We start from the raw sequence: 25746 nt of genomic DNA, 5'->3' as shown, positions 1-25746 counted from the left end.
TCCACAGTTGCAATCTAATCCTAATAAATTTTTATAAGATTAACTTGCTCCACTAAAGCAAGAAGATATTCTTAAAATAAAGACAAGACAACAGTTTCTCACAGGGATTTAGGACATCTTCCTCACTTTTGAAGTACTGACATAAACCACATACAAACAAGTGTCTCACAATTAAAAAATCTGCATGCACATTTACTGGCACTCTAACGTAGAACACCTGATACAGTTCAGACCACCACAACACCATGTAAGAACTGCTTTATTGCTTGCAGTTAACATGTTACAATTAAATTACGATTCCAAGCATTAAGCCAGCTGCTCATAGTAAGTATAAGCTGCCATCTTAGTCACATGGAATTGGACGAAGAGATGCGAGTCACTGAGGCATCCTGAACTGGAATCATTTCTGCTTCTTGGGCATTGAAGCAACAATCAGCTGGTAAACAGCGTAGGCTGTTCCTGAATGAAAAGACAGACAAGATCTTTTCAGAATGGTAAACAGAATTACTTCCAAGCCAGCTTTCTCTTCCTATTTTTTTTCAGAAGAAATATTGACAGTAAGCAGCTGCAATTCAGACACATTTCCCTAGCAACCTCTCAGTAATTATTTTTTTTTTTGGCTATTCACATTTTAGAGAAAAACCTCCTTAAATACCTCCCCATAGACTGCATAAAAAGAAACAGGAGAAAAAAAAAGGGGGGGGGAGAGGCATGTTTGTGGGACCTACACAGGACCTACACCTACTACATCATGAAGTAATGGTTATTAATTCTTAAAGTAACTGAACTGAAAATCAATTAGATTAATATATGTATATTAGAGGCTATTACAAAACTACGTAACAAGCAATGTAAAGGTAAAATATATACAGTATCACATGGCTTGGATGTATTCTGCTAGTTTTCATAGCACGTGAAACCTCAGCACAGCACATATCACGTAGCACTTGAGAGTCTGGCTAGTGAGAAAACTGGTATGTATGTGCTATAATTACATTGTGCTCCTTCTCAGAATAAGCTTTTAAGTACTTCTAGTTTTCTCTATCATCATACACAAATTCTGAAGAGTGTTCAGCCCATAGTACTATTAGTCAGGGGAAAAAAAGCCATTCTGAAAGGCTAAACTTGAGGAAGCACAAATAAATATATAGAATGTCAATTTTTTTTCCCCCCTCTCTACCTGCATTTTGCAAGTTCTAAAGAACAGAGTGAAGGAACTGCCTAAGTGATTTACAGAGGAAACACCAATCATGTTGGAGATTGTCTCAGAGAAGAAGTATTTCAATATTAGCACGTTGGGAATTTTAGCATTAGCCTTACCAAAAACTGAAAGACCCACAGTGACTCTATACAACAGCCCATCCATGGGTCCACCTTTAAGATACACTGGAATGCCATTATCCTCCTAAGGGAAACAAGTGACAGAAATAAACTATATTTAAATACAATTCTTGCAATATTGTGTTAATATAACTAGAATTACCCAGAACAAGAATTACTTCTCCAAGTTATCTTCCCAACTCGCAAAAGACACCAAACCTTATTTAGATGCCACTTTGTCTTTCAAGCTTTCACTCTAGTACTAGGTGATCACTCACTAGAATAGTTTAGTAAATTATGTATATGTTCATTTCTAAAGTAGTTGATTGGCAGATGCCTAAACACTTCTGACATCAGTGGCCAGACCCTTCAGGTGCAAAGGACATGATGACTGTCAGTACAAACTTCCCATCCATCTGCAGCACAGTCAGTCCCTGCTATAGGGAGCAACAGGGAAGGAGCCTCTACTGTCACCTGGTGTCATACAGGAAACTGCCAGCTCTATCTGAAGTAAAACTCGACATCAGATCCACATGATCTTTACCTCTGTCAGCAAGTTCATCCTGCTCTGGAATTCAGATGGCCTCCAGTGCTGGTGACCCACAACCCAGCCCAGCTTAACTTGCTGCCCCACAAGTAAGGAATGGGAAGAGGAAGAGATACACCCAGAGACCTGTCACCAGACACAGAACCTCTGACCTTGCCCACTGCCAACATCCTGCTCCATCCTGGCTGGCAATGAACGCTGTGCTCCTTAGGCAGCATCCCAACAAGCCTGGCTTTCTCTTTCAGGTGAAAGGAAAGCAACAAGATACAAAAAATACTAAACTGGGGCTTCTAACATACTTTTTCCCTTTGACATCACTGAAGCCCAGTCTACTCTATCCTCAGTATGAAGCTACTGCTTCAGGTGATGGCTCACAGTTGGGTGTATGCTCTTGGGCATCCACTGCTTTGACATTAAAAGAACCACTACTTCTAACCAGGTGTCCCTATCAATCAGAAAGAGATTAACTCAAGTTATTTATAAACATTCAATAATTTTCTAGGAGGCCTTAAAGACGTCTCCTGTTTTCTTAACTGAGAAGTACAATAAGAACACACCCTTATTCAGAATGATGGGTCTCATCTTTGAGCTATGGATACAGATGTAAGACTGCAGATTTAACTTTCCACTGTACTCCTGTCCTCTCTATTTGTTCTTCAAACATACTCCATTATCTCATTCCATTTCAGAGCACTGTGTCTTCATCTTTGTACACTACCTGTGACTCATAAGAAACCCAGATTATCACTGCAGAGGGCAAAAAACCCTAACAATTCAGCAAGTCAAGTATGCACACCCAAACATTCTTCATCTCTGTAGAAAACAACTGCTGATTTCAAACACTATAGTCATACAGCTGATTTCAAGAGGTTACCTCAGATGTAAAGAGGACTTTCACCAGCTCCTCAGAAACAAAATTATACAATTATGACCTACTAAAAGCTTGTTATTCTACTGACATTATTTATTCTACTCTCAGTGCTCACTCAATACCTGAAAAAGCTTCTGCTTCTCAGGAACTTTATTTTCCAGCTGCCTGCGTGAAGCAGTGCTTATGGTCCTCTGGGAAAGTTGGCGAAGACCCTGAAAGAAAAGATAAACAATGCTTTAGAGACAGTGAAAATTTTCACCTATATTCACACCAGGTAGAAATAGTTTCTTTTAAAAGTAAGATAAAAGTGGAAGGGGCAGGAAGAAAGCCATTAAACAAACAAAAATTCATCCAAACCCACTGGTTTTGAATTCAGTCAACCTTCTAAGAGACTATGTAAAGGACTGATTGACTGGCTACCTACAATGGAAAAACTCAGGATATTTACTTTCAGTAAGATACAACAGATTTATGGATTTGCAACACAACCTTTATGATTAGCATCCTCTTGACCTCAGCCCCTTAGATTTTGGTTTTAGGTACCATTTGCTGGGGCTGACTCTGGCAATGAGGACAATACTTAAGACAAACACTGAATCACAGAACAACGTGGGTTGGAACAGACCTTAAAACTAGTTCCAACCCCCTTGCATGGGCAGGGACACCTCCCACCAGACCAGGCTGCTCAAAGCTCCATCCACCCTGGCCCTGAACACTTCCAGGGAGGGGGCACCCACAACTTCTCTGAGCAACCTGTTCCAGTGTCTCACCACCCTCACAGGAAATAATTTATTCCTAAAATCTATTCTAAATCTACGTTCTTTCCAATTAAAACCACTACCTCTCATCACTACAGGCCCTTGTAAAAAGCCTCTCCCCAGCTTTCTTGTAGCCCCTTCAGGTACTGGAAGGCTGCTATGAGGTCTCCCTGGAGCCTTTTCTTCTCCAGGCTGAACAACCCCAACTCTCTCAGCCTGTCTTCATAGGAGAGGTGCTCCAGCCCTCCATTCATTTTTGTGGCTCTCCTCTAGACTTGCTCCAGGAGATCCATGTCCTTCTTGCGTTGGGGGCTCCAGAACTGGTCACAGAACTCCAGGTGGGGTCTCATGAGAGCAGAGTAGAGAGGGAGAATCACGTCCCTTGACCTGATGGCCACACTTTTTTTGATGCAGCCCAGGACACAGATTGGCTTCTGGGCTGCAAGTGCACATTGCTGGCTCATGTTGAGCTTCTCATCAATCAACACCCTCAAGTCCTTGTCCTCAGGGCTGTTCTCAATCCTTTCTCTGTCCAGCCTGTAACTGTGCTTGGGATTGCCCCAACCCATCTGCAGGACTTTGCACTTGGCCTTGTTGAACTTCATGAGGTTTGCACAGGCCCACTTCTCAAGGCTGTCTAGGTCCCTCTGGGTGGCACCCCTTCTCTCCAACGGGCTGACTGCACCACACCTCTTGGTGTGATCAGGAAACACATTTGTGCAGAAAAGGATCTTCCGCCACAGCTGCAGTTCACCTGCTAGCCACCAGCATAAGCTGAAGAAGGCACCCTCCCCAAACACACACAGTTTAAAGACGTCCTGCTGCGTCCTAAGCTTGAATCTGCTTCCACAGTCCGGTCATACAGGTGCTCATTAGCACAGGCTAGACCACCAAAACCAATAACCTGTAATTCTCCCGATGGCTCAACGTCTGCCTCCGTTAACATGTCAAGTCTCAAAGTTAAGAGCCAGCTGCACCTCCAAGCCGCCAACGCTGCCCTTCCAGCAACACTTTTAACACTAAGCCTCCTCCGCAAAATCACCGCCACTAAAAACGCAGCCATGGGGCAAACGTCCAGATGGTGCCGGTCGCAAGTGACGGAACCTCCCCCCTCCCCCCTCCCCAGCCCAAATAAACACGCTGTAGAACCCGCCTCCTCAGACAGGGACCGAGTACCCCACTCCCGCGGGGTGGCCTCTCATCCCCCCCAGTACCCAACGCTCAGCACTAGCTGCAGCGGGCGAGCCAGGGCATGAAACGCAACATCCCCGCCCGCCCCGGCAGGCCCCTCCGAGGGGCAGGAGGTGACACGGGGCCGAGTCCCGCGGCCCGGGCGGCCACTTCAGCAGGGGGGCGACTGCCCCCACACACACACACACCCCCTCGGGCTGACGCAATGAGCAGCGGGATGCTCGCCCGGGCCGGGCCGGGCCGGGGGCCTCACCAGCAGGTTCCGCCACATCGCGGCTCCTGGTCCCGTCACCTCCCGCCGGCAACAAGGGCAGCGGAAGCGGAAGCGGCTCCACCGGTGGCACCGCAGAGGCGGCCGCGCGCCGCGCCCAGAGCGCCGCCCCGGACCTACAGCGCCACCCCGCCCGGCCAGAGGCTTCAGTCCGCCCGGCCGCGGGGGGGGCGGGGGCAGATCGGGGGGGCAGATCGGGGGGCCCCGCTGCCCCCGGGCCGCTCTGAGGGAGGCTCCTGGCGCTCCCACCACAGCCCTTCCCCAGTAAAATGACGCCGGCGCCGCAGGGCAGAAAGCGCCCCGGCCCCGCGGCGGGGGAGGCAGCGGCAGGAGGGGCAGCCCCGCCAGGCCCCGCCAGGCCCCGCCAGGCCCCGCCAGGCCCCGCCAGGCCCCGCCGGTGCCAGGTCTGCGCAGGCCTGGGCCCGGGAGCAGCGGGGTGGGAAGCGCGGGGCAGAAACAACCGGCGGCAGCCGGGTGCGGTGCGGGCTCAGACCCCGTAGGACGTGCCCCCGGGCAGGCCGTCCCGCTGGAGGCCGCGGCCCCTTCCCTGCCTTCCGAGGGCAAACGCGTGAAAGAAGCGTCCCTCCGCGCGCTGCTGCTGCTACTGATTTGTGAATTGCCTTCAATTAAAAGTTTCAGACCTACAGAGGGCTGGAGGCGTGTCCCGGGTAAGTAGCGCACGGGTTGCTTTGCCTCGTAGGAACTTGCTCGATGGGTTTTGGCCGTGGCTGGAGGCAGGACACCGAGCTGGGCAGAGCCGGGGCTGACCCCGCTGAATGGGGCCTGCACCCCTTGGGCTACGTGTGGCATCCCTGGCTGAGCCTCTACACACAGGAAAAACACACAAAACAAAGCTAAACCTGCTACCTGCCCACTGCCTCAAACCTCCTTAGCACTCGGGATACTGAGCACTCTGCATTAAAAAAGAAAGAAACCCCAGCTTCGGTTTCAGGTTTCACAATACATAATTACAGACAGTGACACAATACCGGATTAGTAAGAAGTGCAAGCCTATTTGATTCTAAAGGGAATCTGTTTGCCCTTCAAGAAAGTGCTCTGAGAAGCCTGTGTATTTTCTGCATTGCAGATCTAGCCCCACGATTGCATCTTCACGTGTTTCAACCTTATGCTGAAATCGTGTGCTGTCAGGAACACCGTTTCCTGGCTTTACTGCACTTGATTTTAGCATTACACTGGTTTGGCACTGGGGCCAAACCTCACGGTGAATAATGCGTGTCAAACACGGGAAATTAGTGCTCAATCTACTATGGAAATAACAAGCTTCTTATCTCAAAGCACAGCACTTCTCAGCTTGATGAGCTGCCCCAGAAAGAAACGAAAAATGCAAAGATGGAAGCATTAATAGGTATAGTCGTAGCTGAGTAGAAGATTAAAAATATCATTTAGGAAGCATAGTCATGGAGAAATGTGATGTGTTGTAAGAAAGGAGGAAATTTGATACATTATTTAACAAATAGTTTTCAAACACTCAAGCAATATTACTCTGAAATAACCCTTAGAATACATTACTACTACTGCAAGATTCCATTCATTCCTTTTGCAATCTTTCATCTTGTAAGTGCACCTAATATTTATACTGCAATTTTAATATACTCCATTGTATTTGGATACTGGTAAAAGGATCATAATCCCCAGATAAATTATTATTGCTTAATTTCTGATGTGTGGACTATTTCCTGATAGGTCTGAATCTGAGCTTCAGTGCTGTTGTCTGTCAAAACACACTTTACAACAGAAAGGCCACGCTTAAAGCTTGGCATGTGGGTTAACGTACCAACCAAAACTACGAGGTGACTGCTCAGAGCAAGCACAGCTGGTGTCTTGACTAATTTATGAAGAAATGAAAACCCAAGGGAAAGAGAAACAACAACTTGCTGCCTCAGGGTGAGTATATTTCACTAGAAGCAAACTCAGACTGCTTTTTCCTAACAGGATAGAACAACTTTTGCATGTATTGTATTGACAAGTAATAAAATGGTCAGTCAAAACTCATTGTTAAAAGTTTTGTTTAAGCCAGAATGAAAATCTGGTTTAGGTGTTAATCTATGTATTATTAAGCATTCATCACAAAAAAAAAAAAGTTTTACCTCTTAATCCAATAATAAAAAGGTATGTAAACCCTGCTAAAAACATTAGGCCAACAATTGCTTTAATGTTCAATGCAACTGTGAAGGGGAAATCCCTGGTGCAGCAGGACAGCTGAAAATGGCAGTTTTTTAAACCTCCCAAGTCTTGCCTGCTTTTTTTCTTGCAAATTATTGACTCACCCAGTTAAAAGCCACATCATGTATGAAGAGAGAAAACACACTGGAACCATTTTCCAAGTTAAGAGTTGTATGATGCACTAGAGTTGCATTAAAACAATTTGCTGACAGAAAGAAGGAAGATCTGTTCCAAAGTTTACAAGCATACACTGATTCCAACCCCCTCACTCCGGACCTGAGTAGGCACGCTTGGAGACAAGCATATTTTCGTTTCTTCCAAGAGTGCAGTCCATTTTTGTAACAGAATGAATGAGCCCATTAATTGCATTCCTGGCCCTCTACTTAAAGCATCTCAACATTTTATTTTGCAAAATTTGAAGACAATTCAACTAAACTTGTACATAGCAGGGATTCTGTGTGCTTGAATTGTTTCTTTTACGTCATCTTTATTTGAAATTGGGGTCCAGTGAGAATGAATTCCACCTACTTTCTTTCAATTAGTTTTCAAAGATCTCAAGCTTAATCATTAACTTACAGTTTTATTCCTCTTTATTTAATTCCCAGCAGGAAATGAGAAGGCTAATTTTCCAACTTCAGACTTTCTGTCAGAAGCTGGTAGAACTCAAATGATGGGCGGCATTGCTTTATTTTCAAGCACAGGTTAAACATGTTTGGAATGGGAAGCTTACAGGAAGGTAGTTTCTTATTTGAGACTGGGGTCATTTAAGGACCTGCTAATTCTTATCAGGCCATTTTGTAATGGACTTAAGTCTTATTAAACTGTCAAGTAAGATTAGACTTCACATGTAGTTACAGAAGGCAGTGATCAGAACAGATTTCATGAGCTAAAATATAAGGTATTTTTACATGAAAATACTTGTGGTGACGTGAAGAAAATATCTTACTATCACTACAAAGAAGAACTTTTTGCAACTGGGTTTTCTGCCCCAGAGTCCATTTCCACACTGCTAGAAGCAGCCTTTTCCATAAACTCGCCACGGTGCTAGATTGTTGTTTGTTGTGCTTGTGTTTTTTTGGTTTTTTTTTAAATCAAGTAGCTCCATACAAACCCCTGATAGGACTGGCTTAAGATTGGCATTGCAGACCTTGCTGAAGGTCACTCTGTTGTTGCTCTTGATTTCTAACTCACCATAGCTAGTCAGTTCAGTTGCAGAGAACAACCCCAGGTAACACAAATACTGAACTTCTATAAAAAAAGCCCCACAACTTCAGTGGTACCAAGATTGGAAACCATATTCTTGCCACAGGAACTTTGAAGATCAGCATCATTTGAGGAGCTTCCAGATTACTCTACAATTATGCCTTGTTCTTTGTCTTGAGTGGTTGCATTCTAATCAGTAGCATTTTTTTAAAAATCACTGTAGGTACGTTCTGCTTTAGGCTTAGTTACATTTTTCCACCACTCAGTTCAACTCAGTCTTCAACATCTGTCTGTCTACAGACATTGTAACCCTTATTTTCCCTCTTCAGGTAGAGCATCTGAAAGAAAGGTGCAGTCACCAACACCTCTTGTGAATCTAATCCAAACACCAGCCACATTCAGTGGTTTGGTGGATTCAAGAAAATACGTATTTTTGCAGATGTTACTTGACCCTAGATGGCCTCTCCTCTCACAGATATGTCTATAAAAAAAGACAAGGCTTGCATTCTTCAAGGTTTAACATTCATAAAGCAAAACTGTGCTGCTGAGAACCTAACTTCAGTGACCTCGGGAGGCAAAGGCTGTGAAGGAACCTTCACATTCCAGTTATAAGCTGTCAGCTCTGCCCTCTGGCTCAGCAAAGCACAACCAACAGCTTCCCAAATAGCCTGATGCAGTTAAAAAAAATAACCGAGGTGACAACCTGCTTTGTGACAGGGATGTAGATTTTTACAAGAAACCAGGAAGAAGCTTGTCTCACACAAGAAAATTTGTTTGGAGAGCTCTTGCATAAGACAGGGACATATCCTAGTTTCCCAAATTACTTACTCTCTCCAGGAAGGATTTGGTCCCAAGCAGACCCTCGTAACAGCAGCAGCCTCCAGAAGGCCTACCACCTCTCACACTTCGGGCACTGCCTCAGTTGGGTAAGGCTTGGGAAGTGCCAAACTGGCATTCCAAAACCAGAGGAATTGCTCTGGATGTTTCTGAACTCTGGCAGTGAATACCTCTGAAGGATGCCAGTGAATAACCAGGTCACAGGTGGTCAAATACAAATTCAACACATAACACTGAACACTGGGACAGTGACACTGCCCCGTGAGAAGTGTCAGACAGGGACACCGTGGTTTCAGCTTTGAACACATGGCAACTTCTAAGAAAAAGAAAATCCAAGGATCTCCACAGTTATCAGCATGACATCAAGACAAATGAACAGTGAAGGAAGAGTTTACAAATTTGACCTCATATTTAGAGCTCTTTTAAGTATTTTAAGCTCCTCAGGCACACTGTCAGGCATATTGCTTGACAAGTATTTACTGCTACAGCCTCTGAGAGAAAAAGCTTAATTGTAACAGAAACCAGACAGTAATTCTCATCCTGGTGCACCTCATTAAGAAGACCAAAGAAAGCTCTAAGTCAGTAAGGCATCAAAAATATTTTAAGACAGAAAAGTACTTATTTTTTAATTTTGAACACAGCCCAAAACCCCAGCATTTCATGCTTGGAAAAAAATAGATTTTGAATGAATCAGAATGTATTTGCATTTCAAGTGACAAACACAATGTTTAAAAATAAAAATATTTTAATAACCAGTAACTGGGATATGTCCCCTTACTACATTTTGGACCAGCAACTACTCTGCAGATGAAAGCCAGTTAAAGACTTTGTGTGAGTTTTCTGCCTTGCAATATACAAAGGTACATACCCTAATTCTAGAATTCCAGCAATACAGATACAACACTAAATAAAACTTTAACATATTTTGAGTATTTCAAGTCCTGTGCTGCCACACTGTACTATGAAAACAAATTATTCTATGGAGTTACAGAAGGCTAACACACTGGAAACCACTGCCTGATTCCACAGTTTATACAGACTTGCACACTTAAACTGCTAGCTTAAAAAGATTAAACAAGTAGTTCAATAAAAATGGTCACATGTTTATGGGATAAATAGTGTTGTTTAAAGCTAACTATAGATTAAGCTATTGGGCCATGAATAAGCAACTTTTTGTACCAAATATGCAGTTCCAGCAACACAACTCACTTAAACTGCATTAGCATTTAATGAGAATACATCTTTTCATCCAGATGGAAATAAATATGATCAAGAACAAAATAAAATCTCTTATTAAATGGTTTGCAGAATTTATTAGGTCTTTTTCCATATACTCAATACTTTGTCAAGCTAGTTGCATATAAAGTGATCTCCACCATATACATTACAATTTCTGTGCACCATCTAAAACCAAAAAAAGTCACCAAAATGTAGTATTTTACTTTTAACTTTGAATTAACCTAAAAGTGAACCCTTCTGTAATTTAAGACACTAACCTGCACATTGCCTTTAACTGCAATACTTAAGTTAGGTTTCACAGCAAGATCAACCTGCATTTCAATTAAAAGAGGTTACTGCCATCTCAACTTTTGAATTTCTATAGTTTACCATCTTCACACTGCAAAAAATTTAGTGTGGCATCTACTCCACATAAGGAAAAATTATATGACAATTCCTTTACAACAAAGCCTGTTCAGAATACACATGCCTCAAGAAAATTAGGAAACTCCTCCAGTAAAAAGATTACACCCAAATTTGTGAATGAAAAAACATTTTAGCTTCTTCTGGAGTAATGCCTGGAGCTGCTCGTGAAAAGCAAAACCTGCACCCACAACAGGTAAACTAGTACTGGATATGACTTAAAGCAACAAACATAAGAAAAAAGCAGATTTTACCTGCAATAAACATTTCCCAATTTAGAACAAACTTTAAAAGAGACTCATGGAAATAATTAACAAATAGGTTTTCTGATACCTTCATAGGATGATATTTTACTGGCCAGGCACATAAATTGTAAATATGCAAAGAATCCAGAGTGCCAAAATTTACACAGCATTTAAAAGGATTTAACATAACAGAGGTGGGTAGGACACAGGAAAAACATTTAACAACTTATATATTAAAATCTCAGCAAGAAATTTAAAAGCCCATGCACACAAGACAGTAAATTGAAAAAAACATTTAAGACATGACTTTTCCTTTCAATAGCACTGACACCTGAATTCCAGAAAGTTAACAATTTATAGTATCTCATAACAGTCTTTCTCCACACAGTCTGTATGTCCTGAATCACAATGATATTACATAGCACATGAGCAAGCAGCAGATGCATCAAGGGAACAGGAGCTATATGCATCGTGTGGCCTGCCTGGTTCCAGGCAAGTATCAGAAATAGTGTTTCTGATGTAGGCAGAGATACAATCAATATAGCTAACTGTATACCCGTCATTTTCAACAGTTAATCCACAGTATGGGAAAGGAGAGCTTTAGATAAAATTATGTACCCAGTCTCAGAAGTGACAGAAGCAGAGATTTTGTCTTTCAAAAACTGGGTCCATTCTGGACTGGCCTTGATGCACATGCAGAACACTTGTTTTCAGAATGCAAGATTAATTGGGAATGTCTGCACTAGTGTTTCGATTTCCATATTTGTGATGGATGATGAGCAATACAACTCCTAAGAAGAAGCATATGGACCCAACAGTGATGTATGCAATTCCCAGAAAGGGATTTTTGCCTCCCATCCACGAGATGGTGCTTAGAATCATTCTCTTTCGTCCATCAAAACTGTGTACAGGATAATCTGAAAAACATATAGGAAAACAAGAGGCACATTTCCAAACCCTGCTTTATGTAGTTAGGTACACTAAATTTTCAGTATCCTTTTACTCAGGTTCCAAATACAAACTGCCTTTTTTGAATATTGGAAGTGCAAATATGAAAAATTTAGCTGTTCTTTTAGGCTAAAACTAATCTGGGCACTGACAGCTACTCCAAGAAAATTGCCACTTCAGAAAATGTTAACCTCTCCTTAAGGAAACAGTAAATGCATAATTTTTTGCATTTTTGAAAGCAGCTTCAATAAAATGAGGGAAATCTAAATTTTAATTTACAAAAATACTGCAGTAGATAATTAAATGATCGTTAAGTGCTTTCAAATTGTAAGACTTCAGTAACTATGACAACTGTCCTCCTCTTGTCTCCTGCACTTCTGCCTACTCTTTGATTTGTCTAAAATAGAATGATAGGACCCCCCCACCTGATCCACAGCTCTGGCATTTTTCTTACCCCCAAAGTGAGTCTGCCTTTGATTACATACTGTCATTACAACCTGAAGTTCTCAAATTTCTAGGCTACCAACTACCTCTCTTCTTTCATTTTTCCTGTGCTTCCCTGAATTCCTTTAGACCCAAGCAATCTGATTTCCCTCTTGCTGTGAAGCTACTTAATTTTACACACAGATTTGAGTAATTGCACAGCAGAGCAGGCTTCTCTGGAGCAAGTCTACAAGTAGACAGCATTCTGACTAAAATACATGGAGCCACAAACAGGCCCAAAGCAGGCCTCAAACTCCTGAATTAATTAATTCCTGCACCCATGAGAAATGCCTCTCCCAGATATTCAATGTCCTGCAGTGTTAAAGCGGCAATTAAGAGTTCATAGGAAAGCACAGGAAGGCATCAAACAATTAGGAGCCCATCTGCTGATGAGTAAAAATGCACACTGCCAACTGGCCACATGACCAAATCAATCCAAGAGTAAATAAAGCGTGTCTATTTATAGTATTTTGCAGAAACTAGAACCTGACTAACTGCAACTTAGACCATTTACCAGATTTCAAGGTTTATCAGCTCACCTGAAGGCTTAGCATCACCTGAACTACACTCAAGTACTTTCCTGGCAGCAAAAATGCAAGCAGTCTGCCCAAGCATTCTCAGCTAGAAATGCTCCCATCCACAGACTTTAGCCTCTATCCCACATGAGGCAGTTACTGAGGACTGACCATAAACATGACTAAGATGTGTGAGGAGAAAGTGAATGAGACTGACCATACAACTGCAAGAATTCAAGCTAAGCGTACAGAGAAGACACTAGTGTCCTCCAAAACTTGCCTACTAGGTAAATTTTACACTGAAATCTTCTCTAGGATTAACATCTCCATTATCTCCTCACAAAGTCCTCCTATAAAGAGTTGATTTTTTTTTTAACTGAACTGTTTCCATCCTAGTTAAGAAATATAGCTTTATATTAATGCAGCTTTATATGTACTACAAAATAGCTTAAGAATGTTATGATTAAAACTGTACTTACATGAAAGAGCGTAAGTATAACCCAGTCATTCCATCTACGCAGCTTAAAAACTGGACTGGATTTCATGTTCTAACAGGCCACACACAAGTTATTTCTGTACAACCTTGCACAGAAGTACAAGATGGTAATTATCCTACCCAACTGTCACTACCAGTTTTCAACCACACTTCACTACCTCTTTTTTTCAGAGATGGCAAGTAAAAATGCCAGTTGGATTTGAACTTGCGCAAATATATGCCCGTGTAATCCTAGGATCCTTAGGTGCTTTCAAAGGCTTTCAAAGGATACTGTATGCGATATCCAAAGAGTATGTTCCAGCCTGCAAGGTAGGCTGTAAATTATTCTTCCTTTCAATGAGACGATACAGCTTGCGAAACGTCGGCAGAGCAGCCGTGCGCATCCACACAATGAAGTCTTCATTGATAAAGCCATTGTTGTCAGGCTCTGAGTCCAGCATATACACTGGCTTGGGCCAGTTTATAGGCTTTGTTGTGCCTAGGATTAAACACAATAACAATAAAGCATTTCAAATACAGGACTAAGTAACACACTGGCTCATCGAAATTCATTCTAATACTACAAAAAAAATGACCTTCTAAACAGTACAAACAGACGGGTTGGCTCACTACTGTTGCAAGACACTGAGCTGTTCAAGAACTGTCTATTTTGCAGCTTAATTAGTAGTGCATATCCACTTACTGTCACGACAGCACTGTCCCCTTGTTTAAGCAAATTTGTCTCCCCATCACATTTACATAGCTAGGACATCTTGTCTAAAAACATCACTGTACTTCAGTGAGATAGTTAGTTCTTCTCTGCTGGGAAGAGTCTGACTACCACTTTCTGGACCAAAAGTACTAGTCCAAGTACCAACCCCTGGGGAACACCACTTGTCACAGGTCTCCATCTGGACATCAAGCCATTAATCACCACTCTTCATGTGTGACCATCCAGCCAGTTCCTTACCCAACAAGTGGTAACAAGTAATTTGACTGTGACTAAGCAAGAAACAAGCCCACATCAGGTAAAATCTGAAATTATTATATACCTTGCATAAACACAAACACACACACCTTAGAGCCTCGAGGAAGATTATTTTCAGACACTGGTAGCCAAAGAACACTTTCATTTACCAAACTGTATTTGACCTAACAAATGGGAGACATCAGATATTTCTAGTAACAAAGTTTCTAGAAGACTTTCCACAATCTACCAGTAGAAACATTTAAATGAAAACTCCAAAAGAAGAGTTTGATTAAATAACTGCAGGATTTCTTTTCAAGTTAAATCCAAGGATTATATCAGTTGTACTGGGTTTGGATGGGATAGAGTTAAAATTCTTGTTAGTAGCTTGTATCCTGCTATGCTTTGGATTTGTGATGAAAACACTGTTGATTGCACACTGATGATTTATTTATAGCTGAGCAGTGCTTACACAGCCTCAAGGCCTTTCCTGCTTCCTTAGACTGCCCTGCCAATGAGAAGGATGGGGGAGCAAAAGAGGTTGGAGAGGATGCAGCTGAGAGAGGTGATCCCAAATGACCAAAGGGATATTCCATGCAATATGACATTGTGCTCAGCAATAAAACTGGGTGAGTAGAGGCAGGCAGGGGCTGCCACTGCTCAGGGACCCAGTTGATGGTGAGCAACTGTTTTCTTTTGAATTACTTTTCTTGGATTTTATTTTCCTCTCTTTGTTGTTTTGTAGGGTTTTTTGTTTTGGTTTGTGTTGGGTTTGGGTTTTTTTGTTTGGTTGTTTTTTCCTTGAACTGTGTTTTTTTTGTTATTAAACTGTCTTTATCTTAACCCACAAGCTTTCTCAGTTTTACCCTTCTGATTCTTTCCCCCATACCCTCCTGGGCAGGGGCACAGTTAGTGAGCAGCTGTGTGGTGCTTAGTTGACAGCCAGGGTTAAATAAAGACAGCAGTGCAGATATTTTGGTATTTCTCAGTATTCCAGGTGGAGAAAAAAAAGAAATCTAAGAAGTTGGAACTTTTAAAAAAAATAATGTTAAAGTAAATGTAAAACCCAAACACTTTCACATGAAATTTGCAGCTTTGATTATTTAAAGACAATCTGTCTAGATAGCAGAGTAGCCCTTAGCTTGGATTTCTTCAGAGCCACAATATTTTTCATCAGTATATTAACTAAAATGTGAGGTAAAAGTCACTGGAGTTAAAATGTGTTTGAAGTGTTTTGTTCTTAAAATTTCCTTTTTTTTTTTTTTCTTTCTTTACCTTGGAAAAGTGCAGTTAAGTTATTTCCATCTCCTGTGGGATTTCTGAACTTGACATTTTTATCTGTCCACCATGCAATGCCTTTTTTAATCAAAGGAATAGGAGTCCTTGTGTTATTTTCAATGCGGTATAATTCCAAAGTATCTAGGGAGAAAATCAAATTAGAAAACCATTTTGAGTAACTTTCATTAGACAGATGATCCTGATAAGCAGCGAAACAATTACCTCCAGGAGAAACAAAGCAAAAAACTGCACAAGGCATTTATGACCTGCCTGCCACAATCACAAGCTGTTCTGTAAGAATCAATGTATATTAGGTGGCAGCATATTATCCATATATGATATATATGTCTACTCCACAGCAGTAACAGCTTCTCACAACAGGTATTTCCATCCTTGGTAAACTATCAGATTAAATCAATGCTGATAGCAGTTTTTCCCAAAGCAACACAACATACCTTTTATTCTGAACAATGAAAATGTGTTCAGTAAAATTAAAAAAGCCCACAATAACAATTTGCAACACAGCACAAAACATACACTGCACCACAAAAACATTTAAGCATTAACTTCAAATTGATCTATCATACCATTAAACATGCTGTTGGCAATAGCTCCACAAGGAGCAATGGGCTTGTCCTCATTTGTGCGGTAAGGCTCACATTCCTTACTAGGATTCTAAGAGACAGAAAAAAAAGCAAATGAATCTTTGCTAGTTTATCCAACTAACCTGTTTTTTACTACAGTACCTCAACAACACATCTTACATGCACCACAAAAGCTTTTCACAAGTCAGGTTATTTACAAATACTTCAGCATTCAATAGATGTTAGCATGATTGATTTTTTTCCTTTACAAGCAGGAATAAAATCCAAATAAAACATTAATCCCATCATGGTCATACTAAAAATAAGGCCTTTCTTGAAAGCCATTAGAACTTTTTTCCTGTTATCTTTTAATAGAAACAGCTTTCCAACATGAAGTACTCAAGTATTCTTTTATTGAACCTTTTTTTTTTTTTAAGTATGCATCAGTGTTATAGAAAATAAGACTATAGTAAGAAATCAAATGTAACAGGAAACGCAAGAGGCTGCAAGGATACAACAGCACACCACAAATACAAGAAGAAAAAGCTCTCCCCCAACCCGTGTCAGACATCAGATGTAACCTCCTGAAGTTCTCTCCCCTTTTTTGTAGTTTACACGTAAAAAGGGAGAACCATTCTTGCTAAATCAAGGACCCAACTGTATTTCTACTCCTCATAACAATGAGGACAAGGAGAAGCCTGACCCTAAACATTACACAGTAGCTTGAACAGATTACACAGTACTTGTATTTTCCAACATCACCGATGTTCAATATTGAAACAGATGCATTTAGCTGCAATATCCAAACTAAGTACTAGGTAACTGAATATTATTTTATACTGAAAACAAAAACTTCACACTGAATAGATATAAATAGACTGAAGATAACAAGACCATTAGAACTATTCAAATTTGCAAAGTGACTGAAGAACTGCATTACTAGCTGCTTAACAGAACAACTGACAGAATTTTACAGTATTTTATAGTTATTTTCTGTAAACAAAACATTAATTCCCTCTGGTTACCTTCTGTTATGCAAAAAATCTAGTTTCTCATTATTATTAAGCTAACTTCTCTGGTAGGTAGTGATTTATGCAATAGTCAGAAGTTAGTAGCTGATTAATACCCAAGCATGAATACTTACAAGTAGTGAACTGTTATCTCCATTGAGCTGGCTGTCATCTCGAGATTTGACATAACGACGATGGTTTTGATAGAAGTTGGAAAGTCCGTAATACATGAATACGTTGCTCTACAAGAAGCAAGATGGGGCAAGAGGGGGTTTCATTCACACAAAGAACAGACCAACAGAACAAGTGAACACACTATTTGCCATAAAGTTTAAAATTTAGCCTCTTAAACTCTTTACAGCAAGATTCATAAAGTAGCAGCCTCAAGCCTGTCTTCACACAGAATAGACAAGAGTACTATCCTAACATGAACTGGCATCCTGAAGTCAAACAATATCAATATGCCACACACTATCAGAATGATATTCACCAGCTAATTCCTATCTTGTCCGATGTTACCCACATAAGCCTCATTACTTGCCTATTTGTCAGAAAGCACCTCTCTGGCATTTCCAATACTTGTGGAACTGAGTTTTTGTAGATAATGCAGGAACAGCTGATCTACTTGCCAGCTATAAGTAAATCGAAATGTGTAAATCCCAAGCATTCCATTTAACATTGTACATTTCCAGATAAACAGAGGCATTAAAAACCATCTCATCCCTGCTACTGAAAAGGCACACAGAAATCAGATGCAAGTTCATAGGAAAACTAAAAGTAATCCTTTAAAACAGAAATAAAAAATACTTAAGGGATACAGATTTCCTATTGGTTATGAAATTAACCATATAAACTGTTCTAATTTCACTTTGCATACAGGGTAGTGTACCTCAAATGGATGTTCCAGTGTGAAATTGATGGTGCAAGTACAAGGCTGTGTGCTGTCCCAGGACACATTTAAACATTTGTTACAAGGACTAGAAGGGTCTGTTCCTGTGTAGTCAATCTGTAACAGAAAAAAAGTCATTAATTTACAATGGGAGAGTAAAGAAAATTCATTAATAAGCCAGAGAGTTGACATGGCATGTAGTTTGCAGTCTTACTACACCTCAACTCCAAAATCCCATTCAGGTCTATTTGATAATCCCAAGAGGTCCCTTCCAACCTAAATGATGTCATTATTCTGCCTACATGCTCAATTTCAGCCTCACACAAATTTAACACAGAGGTGGGAAATTACTACTGGGGGAAAACAAACCAAAGCACTAAGCAAAAATGCCAAATGAACAAAACAAAAACACAAACCAAAAAGCAAAGAGCTCCACACAACACGATGTTCCCAAACACACACACACTGACAAGCAGATCTGAACTTCGACATGCTCTACAGAGGTTAAATTATTAAAAGTCTAGATATTTAATAAAAAAAGTTTGCATTAGAAAACTTGCCTTGCTGACCATATATAGCCATTAGTCAGAAGATTAAAAAAAAATTAAAAACCAAAACAAACAAGCAAGCAAATCACGTAATGCCTACAAACTCTTCCAAAATAGGGAAGATGAAGACACTAACATTGTTTTGCCAGAAATGGTAAAATACTATAGATGGACAAGAAAGATGATCAGTGTTAATCTGGCTGACACAGTATTATCTGACTTAAACAGCATAGCTCAAAAAAAAAAAAAAAGACAGTTTTTGAACTCTCGAAATCCAAGTCTACCTGCACAGTATGCAGAACATATCCTCAGCAGCTATGAGCTCACCCTACTCCCATGCCAACTAAAGCTGCTTGGCCACATGAGCTCTCTCTCATGCATAGCTCTGGCATGTGAATGGCAGGAAATAACTAATTTGGGCCCAGCAGGCTAGCTCAAGTGTAGCAGGAGAAAGCTTCATCTGCCTCTACACTTAGTGTGAGCTTCTAATTTAGAATTTAGACTCAGATCAGTACAACATACCAAGTTATGGAAACAAACTGTTTAACAGCAGTACCATTTGAACTACAGCAACCATACTGTTTTATGAAAGGCTGCTGCAAATAGTTAGCCCACACTTATGCCTGTAGTGAAAGACATTATCAAGAATTAGAGTGATTTACCCTCTGTCCTAATACCTGTATTAAGGGTAGCTAAAACAAACACGCAGTTTCAAGGTCCAGGGAACACGGCAAGCTAATTTTCCTCTAGGTCTTCTTCAAGGTCTCCCTTCTTGCGATTTCTGAAGCATCTATTAAGCTGCAACCTCAGCACTTTTCGTAGTATCCGCTCTGCTGCCAGACTCTGGCAGATGAGACCTACACCTTAACGAGCCTTAGCTGAAAGGAGTCAGCTTCAGAAGCTATTAGCTGGCAGAAAGAGAGAGGATCACATCATCTTTGCTTCCTCTGCTGAACAAGATACTGAGTTTGTGCTGATCTAGAAATAGCACTACCGCGGCACTCCTGAAGGGCTCTGCCGAGCTAGAGCAGCCAGCCCGCCCACCACTGCTGGTAACAAACAGTGCGTCTCATTGGTTCAAGGCTGAGTGGCGGAGAGGTCCTGCTAAAGTAAGCTTAAGCAAGCATTTGCTTTAGAAGGAACTTAAACCTCCATATCCTGAGCTAGTTCTCCAGTATGTGAAGTTTCAGGTCGACCACAAACACAAATACTCCATGGTTGTGAACTATCTAAAGAATTCACTTTTAAAAAGATAACTGACTAAATTCCGTGGAGCATGAAATTGATGCATATTGAAACAGAATCATGCTTTTGACCACTGCTATCAGCTTCAACACTCTCCAAGAGCTTTCCTGTACAGTAACTGCCAACACAAGTGGTTTTTTTCCATCCACATTTACAAGTTACATTCAATAGAGAGCTTATTTAAAGGGACAGAAATATCTGTCTTCATCTCTTGACAAAGTAACAAAACTGGGACTCTGAGAACTCCAAGACTGATTTTGGGGTCCAGAGCAAGAACTTGACTTTCCGAGCATGCTGTCCCCAGGGATCAGCCATCAGCTGAGTATGACAAGCCCACACAGAGTGAGCCCTTCCCAGCAAGCTCTGATCTAAGGACACTGGGTATATCCAAGTTTATCCTGCACCAATGGCTTTTCAGGTTGTTGATTTATGTTTTTGCAGTGTATAATAAGTTTTGCAGTATATAAATAACTATTGCATATACATATTCTCACAACCGTTAATGACTTTTAGACTTCATACACTGTCACACATTTATTCTACCCTGGCTGGCCACTTCTTGTATAAAAGGCATCCCCTAACTCTGGTCCTATTTGCTGTCTCTCTCTAGATTTCATTAAGTTTTGTGTAAATTTTGAGATGGAGCTACTGGAACTGCATGCAACACTGAAGAGGTATGCAACAGTCATCTGCTCTCTTTCAGTTCTTCATTCCTAGTCATGCCTTAAAGTCTATTTGTTTTTTTAATTACAATCATGCATTTCACAGCAGCTGTCACACCACAATCTCTTTCCTACACAATTAACATTTTTGATATTTCTCAATTTTTATGACATTTTAATATGCTCTTTCAATGCTTATCCATTCTAAAAAAAATAAAAATAAAAAAATCAGGAAATGCAAAATGCATCTACCCTTTAATAATATGGGAAAAAGACATTTACACAGCTGCTTCTCATTTTCTAGCCAAATGAACTATTCTCATGATAGGCCCAAGATAAATGGGTGTTTATACCCTTTGATACTGTGAGAAAAAGCTAGAGAACCAACATAAAAACCCTGTAATTCTAGTACACTTAAGCATTGGAAACCTTCCACATTTCAATTCAAGAGAGCTTATAAAGGAAATCAATGGAAAAGCTACATTTTGCTGCTCAGGCCTTGCACCTGCATGGGAACAGCACAGTTCACAGAGACACTAATGGCTGCAATATCTAGTTTCAGGAAAGAGTTATTTGAACTGCACATAAATATGTATTCCAGGGGCATAAATCATACATCCTATTCAATTTCACTCCATTGGGTTTACAGGCAACTATATATATATACATACACACACAAAAGAATGATATTCTCTAGGATGCGGGTGTCAATAACTACCTGTGCTTCCTCCCTCAAATACATTTTAAAAAGAGCTTAGTCACTGAACCTAGCTCCTTTGTGTCTTGTCTCCCAGAGCTAAATTCACAGCTATTTGTGAGTAACATTTGAAGGTTACAAACAAAAGCCAGCATACTAAATAAGCACGTATCTCAGCTAAGCACTCAGGTGATAGCAGTGTCTTAAACTGCATCCCTCACTAGTGTTAGAGCCCAAATGTTGGTCTGTAAAATGCTTCATCTACATTTTTATGCTGCAACTGTAAAGCCTTTAAGTTTTTGGTTTGGGTTTTTTTCCCAAAAAAAATTCAGCTGCCTTTAAAGTGACAATCTCACTCATGAGATTTCTGCATTATAGCACCTGATAAAACCTACATGAGGATCAGAAAACAGAACCCAGTTTCCCCATTCTTACCTGCACACCCCAACTATCTGATCATACACCTAAAAGTCAAGAACTCTGTCCCTCCTGTCCTCATGAAAGCCTAATGATCTGACTTGGGAGAGCTTCAAGTCAGGTGGATTATACAAGTTGGAACCCACACAGTAAAACAAATAAATAAATGAACACAACCCTTTTTTATCTTGAATATCTTGAAATTAGAAAGGGTGGAAGGCCAGCAGCTGCCAACTGGTTTCTAAATATAAATAGCTACTACTGCTTTACATATGCAATCTGATTGTGTAGTGAACACTGTCACACTCCCAGCTCACCTATGGATTTTCGTACTGCACATTAGGTGGGAACATCTAGTTTTTGGCTCCTAGTGGCATTTATTAGGAGTACACGACTGTGCTGCTAAGTGACAGCAGTATGTAAAAATTCTGTATATGCATTACCTCCCTCCATTGAGCATCCCATTGAAAACATGATTGTATTTACCTTAAATATGACTATGATATGACAATTTAAAAGTCTACATGCCCATGACAACTTTGCAATGTTGTCTGAAACACCTATGTCAATCTTCAGATGTTCTGCATACCCTCAAACCTTGACACAAGGAGCTGCTTTTCAAAAATATGCTCATATACAACATTTGGACACTGTAAAAATACTTGTTGTGTTGTGTTTTTTTCACTTCTGCTTTTCTTCTTGACTGGCATTTTAGTTATTAACATAAAAGGAAAGTGAACCTTATATTTGTTTTATTATAACAATGTTTGCATTTTCATGGAGGTAAGAAAATATTCTAGCATTCACTGTCTAACTCATGATTTCTATAGTTAATTTGACTTCATTGCCACACTGCTGTCTTGAACCCTACTTATTTGAAAGTGACAGCTTATTCTAACAACTAGAATTATCTGATCCTCTAAAATTCCTACTCTCTAAAATAGCAATCCAACAGCTACACTTTTTTTTCCCCTATAGCCAGTCTTGGTCACATTAGCTCACTGAAGCTAACCACAACTGCCAACTTGCTTTTCAAGGTTCTTTCTAAGCCCTTTGAGTTGTTTTCTTGCAACACAAAGTGATTCTGTTTCCAAATGGACCTAACTGTGATCTACATTTTAGGTTTTGGTTAACGCTCAGCAGCTTTTCACAGAAGTGGTGTGGTTAATTTCCAGATGTAAATGACTCAAGTTTTTCTAAGTATAATTAGAAAAAGCCACACTCTTCGATCTTTGTTTCTAAGTTCACCCCAGCTGCACTGGTCTTCACAGCATATCTAAAAGGTTAAATCATTAGGGCACATCAGAATTACAGCCACAGAATTACACACCACGGAGTTTTGTCCTGAAACTGCAATTACTTTGGAATATTTAAAGATGTATAACCCATTGCCAGAAGCCACACCAAGGATGATGCACACACTTCCGTGTACTACTAAGAACAGAACTGTCACTGGGCTGATCAGACCCAGGAGTTAACTCCCTTGGAAGCCCCCTCAGGAGCACCGGCAAGGCTGGCGGGGGGGGGGGGCCGATCTATGCGGAGAACGCCCTGCAAGATCAACACCTACTCAGGGTAATTAATGGGTGGTTTGTTAGGGAGTACAAACGTTGAAGTGAACCGGCACGGCCTGGTGTCCGCTCACCACAGACACTCGCCACCCACGCCCGAGCGGCGGCAGGAAGCGATGGCGGCCGGTTTCGCAGGGAGGTGCGGGCACCCACCGCCGGCCGGGCCCCGCAATCCGCCGGCCGGGCCCCTGCCCGCCCCGGTGCCCCCCGAGCGGCCTCCGGGAGCAGCCCGTGTCCCCCCCGGCCCCCGCGCACCTCGTACTCGCGGATGTTGCTGGAGGTGACGAAGATGCCGATGCCGATGGGGATGAAGATGAGGCCGATGATGAAGAAGGCCGGCAGCACCGTGCCCGCCGTCAGGATGGGCTGCCAGGCCGGCAGCCGCTGCTGCTTGAACGCCGTGTTATCGGGCTTGCGGGTCTTCACCACCCCGCCGCCGCCGCCGCCGCCCACCAGCCCGCCGCCCGGTATCCCGACGCCGCCCGAGGGGTGCCCGTCCGCCTCCTCCTTCGCGCTGTAGTTCACCGCCATGGCGCCCGCCCCACCGGCCGCCCCGGGTGACCCGCCGGCCGCGGCGCCAGGGAGGCAGGCAGGGAGGGAGGCGCGCGCCTGATGACGCGCTGCCGGCCCCGCCCCTGCCGGTACCGAGAGGGCGGCGCGTGCGCAGTAACGGGAGGAGCCCGCGGGGCGGGGGAGGGGGGCGGAGATACAGACGTTGCGCATGCGCGGTTCGGCCGGCGCGGGGCGGAGGCGCGGCCGAGGGGGCTGCGTCATGTCCCGGCTGCCCCGGGGGCCTTGCTGAGGCGGCGGCGGCGGCGGGGACGGGGGCTTTGCTGAGGCGGCGGGGGTCCCCGCTGGCTCACGGGCTGCTCTCCGAGGCAGGGCCGCCGGCTTCTGTGCCCCGGGGTGTCCCCGCCGCGCAGCGCTGGCGCGGCTCTCCGGCCGCCCGTGCCCCGGTGCCGGGGTGAGGCCCGCGCGGCCCGGTGGCGGCCCCCTGCGAGCGGGCAGCAAGCCCCGGGCCTGCAGCCTCGTCAGCCCCTCCGCACCCCGGCCTGCCGCTGCGTCAAGAGAGGGTTTCTGGAAAAAGGCGTCGGATCGCAAGTGGAGAAGCTCGCTTGAGATTCCTGTTCCCATCAAGAACAGCATCAGTGCCAGTGCAGAGATGTAAAGGTCCTCTCTCAGCAAAGTCTTAAGAATACACCTTAAGCTATTCATGCTAACCAGCACCTTAGGGAGACGTGTTGTGCTGCGTCCCTGCTCTGCTGTTGGAGAGTCACAGAGGTGCTTGAGTGGATCAGGGCAGTGGATGTGGATGGGGACAGAGCTCTCAGAGTTGCTGCTTTTTATTTCCTCTCGGAACTAATCTGGGTTCTGGAAATTAAGTAATCGCCTCGTGGAAAGCTGTGTGTATGTATTTGTATCCCAGAATACGTGCTTTATCAGGCATTGCTCAGCCCAATGCAACATTGCAAGTTCATATTTCTTAATTTTCTGGCACTTTCAAAGTTTGGTGTTAGTCTTTAGTGTATAGATTGTGCCCAAAGTCGACTGTCAGGAAGTACTTCTTGATTTTAAGAAAAAGTAATTGAAACTATTTCATTTAAAAGTATGTAATCCACTCAGACTTTTTAACTACCTGTGGAACAGTTTCCCGAAAGTGCTTTTTCGTTCTCTGAGGAATCCAAAGTATCAACAAAGACCACTGGGGGGGGCAAGTGACTTGTGCAAGTGCAGTCTTTGTGACAGAGACTGAAAAGCTCTCTTCATACGGCATGGGAAATTTGGACACTTGAGCATTTAAAATGTAAGGATTAATTTGGTGCCTAAATAATTACTTAGTGTTCAAGAATTAATCATGTTCCTTGTGGCATCTGTGCTAAAGCTACATCTCGTTCCTCATTTGTCCTTTCCATAATTTGTGGGCCCTACTTTTTGCTGTTGTTCCACCCAGCTAAGGCCCTTGTCCCTATTACCACCCTTCTGTTACCTTTTGTGTTCAGTCACCACCTGCAGCCTCCCAGAAAATCCAGTGAGGTGCAGCCTGGAATGCCAAGGGATTGAGGCTGCTTCTTCAGTGAGATAGCAAGGGATTTCTCTGGCAGTAGGATAACCAAGAGGCAATACTGGGAAGTTTGGAGCCTCATGCTGCCAGGTATAAGAGGCAAAAAGGGAACATTAAATTTGTGAGGGAATCTGTTTTGCAGTGGTCGGACTGGGCCCAGGCTCTGCCAGCTGTTGGGGAATAGCCATAGCAGTGGTGCAGGGACACTGAGGGACCATCTGTGTGAAGCAGGCAGAAGGATTACAAGAGGCCCTCAGTCGAGCAAATGGGTGGATGTGCAATGTGTCCTTCAAAAAGTTTCAAACCAACCTGCAGGGGAGACATTTG

General features: G+C 42.5%; 2 protein-coding genes across 2 annotated transcripts; both read right to left on the bottom strand.

Moving 5' to 3' along the window:
- Nucleotides 1-243: 243 nt before the first annotated feature.
- Nucleotides 244-5019, bottom strand: LOC127382996 (cytochrome c oxidase subunit 7A2, mitochondrial). The gene is made up of 4 exons (XM_051615240.1): nt 4941-5019; nt 2861-2950; nt 1321-1405; nt 244-459 (listed from the first exon to the last, which is right to left on the bottom strand). The coding sequence occupies exons 1-4, from the start codon at nt 4956-4958 to the stop codon at nt 401-403; spliced, it is 252 nt and encodes an 83-aa protein (XP_051471200.1). The 5' UTR covers nt 4959-5019; the 3' UTR covers nt 244-400.
- Nucleotides 5020-9909: 4890 nt separating this feature from the next.
- Nucleotides 9910-23934, bottom strand: TMEM30A (transmembrane protein 30A). Its single transcript, XM_051614118.1, has 7 exons — nt 23613-23934; nt 18218-18334; nt 17463-17570; nt 16322-16409; nt 15732-15875; nt 13782-13988; nt 9910-11985 (listed from the first exon to the last, which is right to left on the bottom strand). The coding sequence occupies exons 1-7, from the start codon at nt 23886-23888 to the stop codon at nt 11792-11794; spliced, it is 1134 nt and encodes a 377-aa protein (XP_051470078.1). The 5' UTR covers nt 23889-23934; the 3' UTR covers nt 9910-11791.
- Nucleotides 23935-25746: the final 1812 nt, after the last annotated feature.

Source organism: Apus apus, chromosome 3, assembly GCF_020740795.1.
Source record: "Apus apus isolate bApuApu2 chromosome 3, bApuApu2.pri.cur, whole genome shotgun sequence".
Taxonomy (NCBI): Eukaryota; Metazoa; Chordata; class Aves; order Apodiformes; family Apodidae; genus Apus; species Apus apus.
The sequence above is the reverse complement of the archived record's forward strand: the minus strand, read 5'-3'. Positions and strand labels throughout refer to the sequence as shown.

What these genes read in the sequence shown, in the direction of transcription:
- LOC127382996 (XM_051615240.1), bottom strand. An exon ending in AGAAGCAGAAGCTTTTTCAG is followed by an intron (nt 1,406 to 2,860) that starts GTATTGAGTGAG and finishes TGTTTCCCTTAG; the next exon opens with GAGGATAATGGCATTCCAGT. An exon ending in TGTGGGTCTTTCAGTTTTTG is followed by an intron (nt 460 to 1,320) that starts GTAAGGCTAATG and finishes CTTTTCATTCAG; the next exon opens with GAACAGCCTACGCTGTTTAC.
- TMEM30A (XM_051614118.1), bottom strand. Translation starts at nt 23,888, where the DNA reads ATGGCGGTGAACTACAGCGCGAAGGAGGAGGCGGACGGGCACCCCTCG. An exon ending in CACTGGAACATCCATTTGAG is followed by an intron (nt 17,571 to 18,217) that starts GTACACTACCCT and finishes TGCTTCTTGTAG; the next exon opens with AGCAACGTATTCATGTATTA. An exon ending in CTTAACTGCACTTTTCCAAG is followed by an intron (nt 13,989 to 15,731) that starts GTAAAGAAAGAA and finishes GTTTAATCCTAG; the next exon opens with GCACAACAAAGCCTATAAAC.